At 38.0% G+C, this 15,164-nt stretch overlaps 1 protein-coding gene across 2 annotated transcripts in view; it reads right to left on the bottom strand.

Annotated features, from left to right (window-relative positions):
• creb3l1 (cAMP responsive element binding protein 3-like 1) overlaps positions 1–14,800 on the bottom strand; it is a 30,365-nt gene extending 15,565 nt beyond the window's left edge. The window contains exons 1-3 of one of the 2 annotated variants that reach the window (XM_008426617.2): positions 14,424–14,800; positions 3,132–3,264; positions 1,516–1,602 (exon numbers count right to left, since the gene is read on the bottom strand). In XM_008426617.2, the coding sequence (XP_008424839.1) occupies positions 1,516–1,602; positions 3,132–3,264; positions 14,424–14,531 (328 nt within the window). In that variant the 5' untranslated portion in view covers positions 14,532–14,800. The remainder of the gene's footprint in view (positions 1–1,515; positions 1,603–3,131; positions 3,265–14,423) is intronic. The other variant, XM_008426625.2, reaches the window with a different exon arrangement.
• Positions 14,801–15,164: the final 364 nt, after the last annotated feature.

The following is a 15,164-nucleotide window of genomic DNA, read 5'->3' as shown; positions in this document are numbered from 1 at the left end:
GCTCCTCCTGAATCAATGGTCTGAACATCCTTTCCAACACTCCAGAGTAAATGCTGTGATGTTAGAATCATTTTGTGAAATACAAACAGGAAGGATTTAACAATCTAATCAAATCTGCTGAATTGTATCTGTTGCTGTTTTGTCCGTGTGTGAGGAAGGTAACTTATTTCCCTCAAAACTGAATCCTTGTTAAACAGCACCACAGCCCGCTGTCAGATCTCTCTTATCTCCAATACATAATGAATCCCTTTTGTTCAGAGCGGACTGGGCTTCTGAAAGGTCAAGATCTTCTACCATCCGTAGGTGTCTAATTAATCTGATTCATCCTCACTAATCAGCAGCAGTAGCTCCTGCTTTTAGTACTCTTGCTACATGCAAGTCTGGCAACAAAAACAGGACAAGGATCCTTAACTCCTCTAGAGCTCGGACCGAGCTTATCAAGAGATTAAGTTCTCCAAAACTGGCAGCAACTTGTACATGTTAAGTTTACAGGCTGACACAAATCTGGARAGGAATGCCTTATTCATTTTAGGATGCAAAATGCTTTTGATGCCAATGCAGCAGTTGATTTAAATCACAAATCTAACAAAAACGTTTAAGTGCCTTGCAAAGTGCTCATACCCTTAGGAACCTTGGGAACACAAACTGCATGGACCACCTCTAAGTAGTGCATAATGTAGTGAAGTATTGACTCGGAGAGACTGGAAACAAATACGCACTTTTCAGATTTTTATTTGCACAAGTTTTCATTTTTTCTCTTATTGGCAATATAAAACCCAAATAAAATTCCTTGGAGTTGCTGTCAAGAGGTACTAAAATATTGTTTTATGCGATTTGTGGAGCCGTCTGTCATGCATCTGCACACTTGAGCACTAAAGAAAAACATACTAAATATTATCTTTAAATCTTTTTAAGATACCCGTTTCTTAGCTAAATGTGGTCTTTTTGACTGAGCAGATAGCAGATACTCGAACCAAAAACGTGGATTTAGTTGGATTAAGGGTGAGTAAGAAGTCCAGAAGAGCTGGAAAACAGTGAGATAACCTGACAGAGGAGAGAAAGAGAGTTTCCTTTGGCAACAGCTACAGCTGCAGACTTAAAACCACATGCTTGTCGTAGTATTGTGTCGGTCTGTGTGTGTTTATGCGCGCGTGTGTGTTAGGTGGGCAGGGCTTAGCTGGAGGAGAGCTGCTCAGTCTGGGATCATGCTGCTCAGACAGCTGGATCCCCAGGACAAACGGAGAAACAGACAAAAACACGGTGACAAAGACATGTGGGTAGAGAGACAGACAAAAGATGACAGCAGGAGATGTCGAAGATGACTCAGAAAAGGGAAAGAAGCACCTACAAAGATGAATCTACAGTATGTTTCTCTTGATTTCCCCTTTAAAAAGGCAGGCATCGCTTTAAATTTGATCTAAGTCGGACCCAGATAAGCTGGATCAGCATGAAGCTTCGGAGCTTCATCTGAATCTACAGGCACAAATTCTGAAAATATCAAAGTCATTGACCCACCAGACTCTTGGTCCATTTTGATTGACAGGGCCGGACTCTGGGGGGCGGAGTCTTCACTCAAAGAGTAGCTGTGCTCTGCTTGGATATCTGTGAGATTAAAAAGGCCCTCTCAGAAGGATGGAAAATGGAACAGCGTTCAGTACATCTACTGACATTAATGAAGATTTAATTCAGGAGCCCTGACGTTATGCGCTCGCGTTRGACCCACTAATGACGGCCAAACAGAACGAAGCAGGCAGACAGCACAAACGGAGCCTTCAAAATTATTCATACACCTGGAGCTTTTCCACATTTAGTCACATCACAACCTCAATCTTCATGTTTTATGAGGGTTTAATGTTACAGACCAACTGGAAGAAGGTCATAATTAAGAATCTGAGGGAAAATGATGCTTGATTTGAACATTTTTCACACAAAAAATCTGTGCAAACCACAAGAATTGTCATTATAGATCCACATTTTGCTAAAATGTTTGCTGTCTGTAATTGCAAAACAGCTAAAGAGTATTTACAAACATCAATTTTMAMATTCAGACATTCTTATTTCTGTCTGGAAGGCAAACTTTTGCCTGTCACTTTAGATAAAAACATTCTCCACATTTCATTCAGCTCAATTAAAATATACTTTTGTCATCCAAAGGCAAACTAAGTGTTGTCATAACTCATGTCATCCAAGTATTTTCAAAGAGAAAGAAGGATCTCCGGTAGCAGTAACTMATCTGAAGACTGTGGTTGTTTGCTAACAACTAAATACTCAGGCAGCAGAGATGACATTCCTCCATTTTTAGGGTTTTAATTCACAATAATGCACTGCTTTGCTGGCCCATCACATAAAATCCCAATCAGATCCAATTATGTTTTAGCATATGAAAGTGGAAGAGGTATAAATACTTTTGCAAGGCACTTCATAACCCTACTGTGTCACTTTTATAGCCCCCCAAAGCAAGACTCCTATAGCTGCTAGCATGCTGAATGTAAGGCATGTTTCATTGACATTCATAAATGCGTCCGGCGTGAAAGCTAATCATTTTAGATGAATGTATCACAGAACTTTTGACAGAATGCACATTTAAATTCAGCCCGAGCAAATTTGATCTCATCTGCGGAAGCGTTCATGCTCATCTGGCAATGTTTGATTCCAGGTCGTGCAGTGAGGTTGTTTTTTTTCTCTTCAGACATATTACAGTGATCTTATTTGTTTCAGGTATTTTTATCATTTTTTCCCCTCTCATTGTGACCATGGCAACACCTGACAGGGACACTGATTTGAAATGATCAGCTTGGATCGCAGAGSAGTGGGATGATGACAGTTTTGACTAACTGAGAGGACCTGTGGTACAATAACTGAGCAGATAAACCAGTAACAAAGGAAATGAATGTGGTTGAGCGTTTCAAAATCTGCCTAAGAGAGGTGGCTTGTTTTTCAAAATTATGATTGTGAATTTTTGCACAAAATGTTGGCTGTAATGTGAGGCAACTGGATGCTGCATTATCCAAATAAACAAAGATTACAACATWCACTGGGGAGATTCATGACTTATTAAGCCGCTTCATTTTAATATCTGACATGGTTTTTTGTTGTAGTGATATGCAAATTTTTGATTACACTGAACTCACCTGGGTTGCTGTCCATGTCGATATTTAGAGGCGAGGGTCTATCTGTCAACAGGGGGCGCTCTAGCAGATGGTCGTCGAAGAAACTGTTAAATAATTCACTGCTGAAGTCGTCCATTTGGTCACCTGAAAAAGGCTGGAACACACAAACGGCAAAGTTTGGTATAGATGATTTTATCTCAACATATCAAAAACACAGCATGATCYTCCCAGTGTTGGTTTTCTGGCGCACAGCTTTTTCCATATAGATCCAAGAAGTTAAATTTAATCTCATCTGAGYAGTGCACCTACATGGTTTTCTGCCAAATAAAACAACGGCTGTTGAAAATCCCWTTGCGGTATTCGTTCAAAAGTACTTTAATAATCCCAAACTGAAGTCAGATGTTGTTGTAGCTTATTTTACACAGGTATTCGCGAGGGATAGAGACCACAACTGCCTGCAAATATTTGCGATCCACAGTTAAAATGCTTGTTACCACCTATTTTRATAGTTTAAAAAACCAAATACACCTTAATAGGAATTAATACACACAGTGGAAGTTGTATTAGCACTACGGCAGAAACTAACATCCTTATCTTCATTGCTCTTCGGGGTTCAACCAGTCAGCATCAAGGAAAATGAATGCATGCCACTCACTTGCCACTTTATCCTGATGGAACATATATTTATGCYTATATTTCAACCATCTAATCACTACAGGTAATTAAATATCCCCCATCATGATGCTACCACCCCTTAGAATACCACACCTTGTTTAATCTAAACATCAGCCGTGGGCAATGCTAGAACCGCAGCATAAACAGTCTTCACCGACTTCAAAATAAGAGCATGAGCATGAATGCTACTTGTAGAACTCTTAGCATTAACCAAAACGATTGTAATATTGGTCAGGGTGGAGGTCTCCACCCTGACCTCCCGCCGCAACACAATTTCCACTCATCCGACAGATACGGTTACGATTTTCTTTCCCAACTTGAAACACTGCTGAATAACTTGTACTTCCAAATCAGCTGTCAKAGCTGACGTTGTTTAGAAATGACTCAAAAAGACTTTCCCAGCTTGTGTGAATATACAATTCMCTAAATCTAAATTAAATCCACTTAGGGCTGTCAAACAAATCATTTTTATTCTGGCAAAAATATKTGTTATTGTTGCATGATCATTAAGCTTTTGACAAAAGAACTGTTAGAAAACAGTAATAAAGAACCTACAATAATATTAAATTAATTCCCGTYGYTACTTAAACTTCTGAAAGGTTATAGTTATTGACGATCTTTAGTGTTTGTTCTTATTCTGGTTATTGTCTGGGTTTAATTAAAGAGTTATTTAACATTTACAGAAAACGTATTTATTTTGTCTGCTTTTTAAAACTACAAGACAAAATCTATTATCTTTTAATGAAAAACAACACAATCGGTAAAACAGCACTTAAAAACCAACGTATATTTTCAGTTCTGTAACATTTTATGTCTAAGTGCCAGAAAAATGACAATCTAGAYGGYGTTGAAGCAATGAAGAGTCAATCAATTGGTGAAAAACAGCATCAACAGATTAATCCTCTGCTCTGATGAATGAGTCACTGAGCTGGGAGATGGTGCTCTGGAAGCTCAGGACGACATGGTGTTCTGGTTTACGCACACCCGCACGCACGCACACACAGATCAGCACACACACAATATGAGTCACCCCGCTCTTGAGAAAACATGCAGAAAGCAGAACCAAAGCAGACACATGGGTCGGTCGGAACCCAAACACCCTCTGCTTAGAGGCTCCTAGACAGACAGTGACAAAAATAACTTGATTTAATTAGCAGCATGTAAAAAAAAAAAATATTTACATGCTTCATTCCTGGAAGACAGCTCAATCTCTTCACCAAGGAGAACCAAAAGTGTCAGAGCAGGAGAGCATCTCTCCAGAGGCGATGATAAAACTTAATCAGGGATAATAAATACAGATGTGTGTAGTGGTTTTTACTGCATGTGCAAAGTTAAAGGGCTTTGTCACACAAGCAAACCAGAGTCAGAAAGCTCTGTTGCTTTCTGACTCTGGCTTTCACTCCCAAAATTCAATTTAGCTACATTCATTTAAAAGAGCATAGTTACTGGTAGTCTTTAAAAACCCTTTAAGTCTGACTCAAAAATTTTTTGTTACTATTTTTTTCACTTCTAATTAATCTAAAAGTTTTTGTTTCCAGTGATGTGAGTATTGGGTCCACTGCAGATTAAAGAAATAATAATAATAATAATAATAATAATAATAATAATAATAATAATAATAATGTGGGAATGGAGTGCAAACAAATTCACATTTATAGATTGATTTCACATATTTAATAGAAAAATAGTCTATAGTAAAAAGATGATTGACGTCGAACAGTTGTACATTTGCAAGAAGACCATTATGTTTCATGAGTAAAAGCAAAMATTTACGATATTTTCTAACACTCAGTGACAGTTTCCTTAAACAAAACAGATACTTATTTGTCCATTTTCTGTGAGAWGTGCATTAATTTACCATTCAGTTTTCATAAAGTACAGTATTCACTCCATCTATTGGACCATTAACTATAACTTGTCATCAGGAAGAAAAAGGGAAAGACTTGTAAATGTGGTATTTCATTAACATCTTCATAAATCAGAAAATGACTACGAGAATTATTTGTTTTAGTTTTGATGCATTTCATGAATGGAAAATAAATATTTGACCTGTTGATCATAGATTGTAGCCAATCAAGTGAAAACGGTTCCTTTCTGATCTGATTGACTGGTGCATCTACCAATAAAAGCTCTCTACATTTATTAAAGCTGCACCAACATGTGTCAGTGTTTTCAGGAAGGCCTTCCTGAACACATTTACACATTATCACATTGTGAGTGTGAGTGTACCACCATGTCRTGGGTGTTTGTGGTGAAACTCTGGGACACGTCCAGCTGCTTTTGGAAAACATGCGGAGCCAGCTCAGACACCGGGGGAGAAAAGCAACAGATGCTCAGTTAAATAATCAAAACGTGACCCCAGAGAGTCACTGAGGAGCTCAGAAGTGAGTCTGAGGAATTAGTTTGTGTTAAGCTGCTTCTATTTACACATTTTGCTGACGCRAAAGCGCGCTCATTCATAAACAGACGCCCACATAAAAGAGTGGTGCRTTTACCCCGACAGAGCTGCCWTGTAATCCTGCTGCTCTAAATGTGCAGGAAAAGGTGTGCGACCTTAAACCGTGCTCTTCTGGGGATGTGGGTCACTTAAGGACGGCGTGGACTCAAAAATAAACAGTGGAAAGTTTCCTAATTGGGGCCATAATARGAGAAAGGGAGAAAAGGCAGAGTAAGTTTCTATAAGTGGAACAATTATTTGGTCTAAAATTAGCTTTAAAAAGGCTGAATGAGTCAAACAGTGTCAGCCCCTGTGTACAGCTCAAATGGCTGTACTTAACTTTGTAGCTCTAGAGGAAAATTAATGCCGCTCAGGAGCATTTGGAGCTCCTGCTTCAGCTAAATTCACCTGGGTTCAAAAGGTCCATGCGATCCATCTGCTGAGTTGTCATATTCAGGTTCACCTGCAGCGAAGGCTGCGCCCGCTCAGGCCTGGACATGTGCAAGGCGAGCTTTACCCTTCAAAACTATTTACATTTTTCACATTAAGACCTTCAATCTGTKTCACTGCGATTTAAAGGGACAGGTAAACAAAAAGAAAGCAAAACATGGAGCTTAACTGTTGGGGAAGGGAAACAATTTACTGATGGGGAAGCAGCACCAGCTGTGTAGATGCTGAAACATTCAACAATTAATGAATAATGCCTGTAAAATAGCAGACACTGGGTCAGATGTTTTCCTTCCTGCAGGATATTGATCCTAAAAACAAACAAGGGAATGTTTGTTCCCTTCCTGATTTTTATTTTTTTTTTTATGATGGAACAGCCTAGTCAAAGGCCTTTACAATTCAAAGAGCCATTTTCACCTTCAGTGAGGCTTATAAAATCTTGTATAGAGCTGAAAATGTAACATAGCTTAATATTTGACAAACATTCACTCCTGGAAATGTGTTGGCTTTCTTAAATAACTACTTTATTTATATTTTTGGGCTTTAAAATAAAGAAAAGCATAAAACCTTAGCTTTTTTTAAATGGAAATATTAAAGAGACAGTTTTTAACCTATACAGACAAGAAAAATAGATTTAAAAATATGTTGCTGCTGGTACTTTTAGTGACATTCTCTTATGCAAAACCAATGRAATTATTCCACGGGGGGAAAAAAAGGAAGAAAAAAACTTGCTAAAACMWGCCTTTCTTCCAATATATTTAAAAATATTGTGGAAGGTGCAGCGAGATCCAAACTGAGAACCTGGTGAGAAAATCCGAACAAGTTCAAGGGGTCTAAACGAGTTACGTGTGAGGTTCTGGGTGTTGGGCTCCAGCTGCAACACAGATAGATGTTCACGTTGCGGTAAAGCAGACATGCACCGTCACACTGCTGTGAAGCAACGGTTAAAAATGACCCCAACATTCCTCAGATCTTATAATTAGTGCAGCAGCAAAAGGGCTTCCTCTGCAGTCTGCACAGCTACCAAAAACATCACACCGGGTGTGAATATTTTTCCTTAGGAAGTCATTTTTTTACCACTTCAGTGACTTGCTTTCTGAATTGCGTCAAAACATCAAATTATTTATCTTGTAAGGTCAACAAGCAGACGGTTGTTTTGCATTCAGTGCTGGGAAATGCAACAGGAAGATAGTGTTGCAGTGTCTTCCTTGTAACTGTTTGCTTATCTGCAATGTAAACCATTCTGAGAAGTCTGTCAGTGTGAGCAGATGCAGTTCAGACTGGACCCACTATTACCTGAAACACCTCCTCTCTCCACAGGAGAGGGAGAAAATTGGTGTTGAATGGTGTATTTTTTTTTTGTAGCTTACTTCAGCATGGGTGTCATTATAGATGAAGGATGTGAAATGTAAAACCGCACAAAGGGAGCTAGGGAAGATATATGCGCGAGGTAATTATAAATGCAGAGAGTGACTCTTTTATGCCTGTAATTAACCGTGTTCAACCCTCTCCTTTCATTTAGCTGCTTCTTACTGGCTCAGGTAAAGAAAAAGAAAAGATATGTTGAGTTTTAATCCATGGAGACCAACAGAAATGAGTGAAGCGTTCCTCCAGCATGTCTGTACCCATAAAGTAGCAGATTTATATGCGACCAGACTTGAGAAAATGAGATTTTTCTTATGAAGAAAAGCAGGAATAAAGTAAATTACTGAGACATTAGTAGAGATGTGTAGTTCAGAGTGATATCAGCATACCCAGGGCGGCCATCTTGTTTGATAAGCGTGTTTTACAGCTTCTATTTATTTTTGACTTTGAATTCAGCTGAACTCTACGCCAAAAATATAAGGCTCAGTCTGTGATTTTTGTTTTTGTTTTACAAGAATAAAATCAATGTTGCAATAATACAGTCATAGGAATACGATAGTAAAGTCTCATTACCAGACTAAAGTCGTAATATTGAAAGGATAAAGTGGTAAAAACAGGGAGCGATGTCAGTTTGGATGTATGCCTTTACAGGAAAAACGAAAAAGCCATATTTTAGATTTGACCTGCTGATTATGTAAAAAAAAAAATTGGCCGATTGTGTTTTTTTTCTCCCCCCTCCTGACTTCAGCATGAAATATAACCTGGAAACACGAGCGCCTGAACTCAAGGCATCTAAAGTAGTGATTGCTCAACAGTATTATGAAGCATTCTTCCTTTTTCTGTGGAACCATTTTCTTCGTTGATCTCTTTCTGCAGCATCACTCTGAGCCACAGTTTCAGCAATGCGTCGTTTCATCTAATCATCACACTTGAGAACAATTGCACATGCTAAATATCCTCTATTGGTGTGAAATATTCAGTTGTCAATTAGCATATCAGTAGCTCAAATAATGCCTAAATTGTGACCCCAAATCCCAGAGTCAAAGAAAAGGAGGCAAAGTATTGAGAGCAAAGGAGGAAAAGCAAACAATTTCTTCCATCGATTATGATATGCAAGAATCATATCCCTGACTCCAATGTCTCGCTGCTCAGCTTTTTAAGCCAAGATAACAAAAGGTGCAGCAAAATCAAATGAGGTGGATTATCAGTGCTTGCCTACATTCAGGACCATTACTGTGGAATATCTCTGCTGCCAGGATTCCATTAAAAAAGAGATTCTTAATCTCAATTGTAACTTCCTGACTAAAGAGCTGTTAACATGTCATGACAGACATGAGACTATTATACTCTAACTGTCTTTAGTCAGAGGCCTCATCCGATTCGTTGCAAGACTGACTGCTACCGGAGATCCTTCCTGCCCACAACATCACTGTCACCATACTTAAACCTTTTCTTTTGAAATCTAATATAGCTCAGTCAGTGTAGCTGCAATTTTTTCCCCCAAATTACTCCTAGATTGTGTCATTATTTTAAGCTTTGGAAAACCATTTGGAACATTCCCTGAATTCTTTCAACATTTTTTTCTTACAGATAAAAGTATTTTGGAACAAGAATAGAGCGACTAATATTGGTTGTTGTTCCACAAGGGCACTCCAAATCCCATTTATTTGTCACTTAAAATGAGTTATTCTCTAACTTGAAATGTTTTTCGCAACTCAAATCCTTTGAATGATATTGTATTTTCTTTCTGTACTCAAAGGAATTTATATGTATTTAAACACCTGCGATTGGTTGATCTTCCTGCCAGTTTACAACAATATCACACCTCTTTGAATGCTGAAAACATCATGTCATTATCTGTATTTCCAGCTGCCAGATTTAAGACAAAAAAGGCCTCATGTTGTGGCGTGTGGCTGCTTTTGCTTCAACTTAAGCTACACACTCTAACTGTGTGTGTGACCCAGAAGTGARCAGTTATAGCTCCCAATAAAAGAGTAGAAGGGTATTTTTCCTTCTCTCACACACCAGTGCTGCAGGCCGGCACACATTCCTTCTGGCAGCTGAGCGGCCAATCGGATACAGGCATGCAAATGAGGGGGGGGGGTGTGGCTCTTGACAGCTGGAGTGCAGGGTCTGAATGGAGAGTAGAATTAAATAAAATAGAGTAAAAATAGAGTAGAGATGGAAAATGAGAGGACCATTTTGCAGATGGAGCAGACTAATGAAGTAAAAGGGATGAAGTGTAAAGGGGTGTGTGGCTAACTGCTGGAGAAAACCGGCTCTGTATTTCTATGCAACAGTGAGCGAGAGCAGAACAGAACAGAGTGTCCGCTTGACAGCTTGAATCTCCTGCGGCTCCAGCTGATTAAAATCAGACGTTTATCATGACCTAAAGACAGATGATTTTCCAGCTAAAAAGTAATTATTCTCAAGTGTCATCTGCGCAGAACGCGAGTGCATGCTGCATAACTCTGCAAAAGGAAAGAGGATTAAGAGGATTTTCTGGAAGTTCTGGAAATTTTTGAGGATTATTTTCTCTTCAATTTCTTTCCTATGCAAAACAACACATCAAATGTCTACTAATGAAGGCATCAACACGTTTCCCTTAACCTTTAAGTACTTTCATTGAAATTTTTGAGAGATTATGACATAAATAAGATAAATAAGCTTCTTTTATGCAGTAAGATAAATTCCATCACAGAGGGAATAAGTATGCAGGTACACCTTGTACTGGGAAAAGGTAAGCAAAATACAGAGCAGGAAGTTTGTGACTCCAGGCTGCACTTCAACACACAGGACACCTTTATTAACCCCTGAACTGAACTGAGGCGCTTTCAGTCTAAGAAATGGGCTCAAGACTGGTATAAAAGCACAAATATTAACTTTCAATTTTAGGCGTATGCATTATATGAAACATTCTGAACAACAACTTCAAACTAATTAAGATGCTAGTGTGCACTTTACTGTGAAAGGTTGGTTGGTTTGCCTTGCTGTTTTGGTATGATCATCTAAATTTCGGTAATGTTTGTCTGATATTAAAATTATTTTGTTCTGAAACATTTAAGRATGACATAAGAGGCAATCTGAAAGGGGGCAAATACATTTTCATGGCATGTTATGATGTATGGAAATAGGCTAAACAATGAGTGACAGTGCTAACAAGAACACTCTTCAGTGTGGAAGTTATTACTGTGGGAAGAAGACAGTTTACCATATTAATGATATATTTATAATAAACTCAGAGCTGTCTAAAAGGGAAATGTATGTTTTAGGTAGTTTTGATTKTTCATATTGAGCCATCAACCTCCATCTGTCATCAAACTTGTCTATTTGGAAATGTTTGCAGACCTTTTTCTTGCCRATACTAATTACCAGATAATTTWGGCAAATTTCTCTGTTTTTGCCTCTGGACAATAACACATCAAAAAGAATTTAAAACAGCCCGTGTCTTGTTAGTATTATGAATCCAACAAGGAYTGGAGGAATTACAAGTGTATCCTCATTGATGCATCAAAGCCTTGCATGCATCTATGGACCAGAAAATAGTTGATGAACTTAGTTTTTAAGCATTTAATACCCAGAAAAGTTAAACTAATTGATTTATCAGTATTTTATCTGCCATTTGCCCAGATTAGAGGGCATCAAGTGAAAGTTGTCAAATTCTATCTTCTGGCCTGTTGATTTGTATTTCTCCAGTTCAAATATAAATAATTAAGTCTKTGTAACATAATGTTGAATTCTTCCTGAGCAAATCTGCAAGGTTATGTTAATAACCTCAACAATATGAGGTTATTAAGAAGTAAATTGGATATCAGCAGTTCTTTGTCATTTACTATAACTGCTTGCTTAGCTGCAGTATTTGTCTCTAACAAATCCAAAGCAATGATGATTTACTTCTTATTTCATGGGTTATTGCTGGTAATGAATAAATCACTTCAGATTTGGAGTCATTTATTTGGTGGTATATATGCAGTGAACTAGTTATTGTCCTCAGATGGACAGCCTTGTCTCCCTCTATCAAACACAAATTGACATAAAAAGAGACAGACAGGAATACATCGTCCTGGATTACTGATAGTGAGCCATCGTTTCCCATTTCCACAGTGGTACAGCCCAGSCTAGTGGCTTCACAGCAGAGTGGACAACTTTATTTAGAACGGAGACAGGGGAGGTTTAAACCACAAGCAGACTGCATGGCTGACTCACTGACTAGAATAGAGGACTACCTAAAAAAAAATAAAAACTTGCTCTGTTTAAAAAAAGAAAAGTCTGGGGAACACAATGTGGAAAAAGAGAGAATGAGGGATAGGAAACTGAGACATTCCTGCCGACATTAACCCCTCAGTGTGGAGCACTTCTCAGTCTTTCCACCTTAACGTCACTAATCAAGATCGCAAAGCTTGGCCAAGCATGGCATGTTCTGAAAGCATGATATCATCAATTTAAACAAGACATAACAATATTGAGTATATAAAAAAATGCATATAATAATGTTGTTACTTTTACTTATGATGTCCTACTTTAAAGAGAGAGAAATCTGTCCATAACGGTATTTTTCCTCAAATCTCATTAGAAGGACTTTAAATTTTAGGGATTTTGAAACTATAACTTAGTGAAACTTTTGTAATGACTTTATACCAGATCAAAGTAGAGAAAGGATAMATTTCAGTGTCACAGTTTAGAGGTATTATCTGAGTTTAATCTGTGTGTACATGCAGAAAAACAACTGCGCTTTCTCATTATTAGCAAACATGTGTGGTGATTGTACCGATTAAAAAGCATAATTTTGTAAAAACACATCCTGTTTGTGCAAAAGTACCGTTTCTGTTCATGTATCAGGCACCCTAATGTGATAGTCTAATAATCATTTATACTGTTATAACTTCAGAAAAAAAAACAGAAACCAATTTTTTAAAAATATATTGTATTTATTAATCCAATATTTAGATGTAGAGTTAATAAGTTAAAAAGTAGGATAAACATAATTTAATGTGTAAATAGAAAAGGCTGATGTAAAGCCAAAATCCTGGTATGATTTAATAGTAACAAATAAAACATTAAAATTGATAGTTTTGCTAGATTTCCACTGAAGATTAACAAAATGTGTGTCCAGTGTGGGATGACCCTTGTGGACCTTATTAGAAAACCTGATTTATTGATTACATTGGGGTTAATGGAGAAATTGACGCATTAAGACCGTGCTCTGATCTATAAACTGGCTATGTGATAAATGTGTACTCTGTTAACTTTTGGTCAAAAAAATTTTTTACTTAAATTGTGATGTTCTGAAAACTGTAAAAGAAATATTTATCCTCTGAATAATTATTGATCAGCTCAATGTCTTGCCTCCCGTTTTCAGTTTAAATGTTGATTATAGCTGAAAGCTGTTAGCCTTCAACAACTTCGGATGATTTAAAGTGTTTCCCGTTCATTAGTATTGGAATTATTTTTAGGAACTTTTCATGGATCCTTTCCTGTCGTACACTGCGAAACAATTTAAGATTATGGTTTGGTTAATGTGATTGGTTAACTTGCCCAGAAAACCCATTTCAGGTCAATTAGCTCCGCCCACTGACGTAAAAGAAGCAGAGATGCCTATTATACTTTTGCATTAGGCAGTAGTCATTTTAAACAGTAGATATCACTACTGAGAACGTCCATTCAACAATTGGTAGAAGAAGAAATTTGTTTTTTGTTCTTTTCATTTATTTGTTTTTGTATCCCAGATTGTTGCTTAGAGATTTTTAGTGGGGAGCAACATTTATTTTGATAAATTTGTATTTATTTATTTTTGCAGAGTAGAATTGAATCACTTTCTACATATTAATTGGAAGGAACATTGATTCTGGTCGGATTTTGCAAAATTGGACTTAATGAACTGTTTTGTCCGTGTTCTTGTACAACAAAAAATATATTAAGTATTACGTATTTCCAGTTATAAAATTAAATATGCAAAAAAAAAAAAGAATTATACACAAAAGTGTCTATAGAGACCTATAATCACTTAAAGTAGAAGGAACAGTCAGGATGATTTTGTTGACTGTGACTTTAAATACAGATTTTCAATTGAAACTGTTGTATTATGCTAAAGGTGTACTGTTGCAGGAAAAAGCAGCACCTGCCAGTTGAACACACAGGTTAACCAGTAACTCGCCTGCCTGAGCTGGTGCTTCCAGTCACACTTATTAGTTTGCACAATAAAACACACACATATGCACCGGGTCTGAACCCCGGATGTGTGCCAGGATCTCGTAAATCCACCTCCCTTCATGAGGTCCGGTTCCGGGCGGAACAGTCTGTGCGGGGTGGGGGGGGTTGGAGGGGGGAGCGTTAATTCAAACGTAGCAGGAAGACACACAGACAATCAGCTAATTAGACCCACAACTCACCACGTTAGTGAGGAAATCACCGTCGCTGAGTTCCTCCAGGTCCAACAGGTTGGTTCCTCCGGAGGAATAGAGTTTCTCCTCTGTTAAACTGTCTAAGATAGACTCCATAATGACTGTCTGTGTCTGTCTGCTGCTCTTAAAAGACAGATGGACAGGGAAAAGTCTTCAAATCAACTCATTAAAAATTAAAAACAGTTTGTTTTCAGACGGCTCCAGCCTCCTTTATTTACAGCCGGAGAGATGAGCTGAGTCCAACCGAAGCAACTTGTCTCGGTGTCAAACGTGAAAATGTGATGATTTACTCATCATTCCGCGTCTCTCCTCCTCGCGCTGCAGCGGAGCCGCTCTCGGTCGTCATCTGTCCTCCTCTCCGCTCGCGTGCGCTCCCAGCCACGCGCCGATGAATATTCAGTACAGCCCCGCCCCTTGACGTCAAATATTTAACACCCCTGCAAATTATTTGCGTGCGCTAATGATTATTCAGTGTAACCCCTCCCCGTAGCGTCAGTTTAGGAAGTTTTAAGTAAACTAGGATTACCGAAACTATTTCTATATGCTAAATTCAGCGGATTTTTTCGTTTTTGTTTCTTTACAGTTTGAATTCTAGATACTCCAATTTTACAATTTTATTCAAATTTTAGGAAAGCACAAATAATATAACACTTGAATTAARCATACACAATTGTGGGTGTATTTAAAGGGGCAGTATTRTGCATTTTACAGTGGCATTTTATAGCACAA

Source organism: Poecilia reticulata, linkage group LG2, assembly GCF_000633615.1.
Source record: "Poecilia reticulata strain Guanapo linkage group LG2, Guppy_female_1.0+MT, whole genome shotgun sequence".
Taxonomy (NCBI): domain Eukaryota; kingdom Metazoa; phylum Chordata; class Actinopteri; order Cyprinodontiformes; family Poeciliidae; genus Poecilia; species Poecilia reticulata.
Note: the sequence above shows the minus strand (reverse complement) of the source record. Positions and strands in the feature narration are given on the sequence as shown.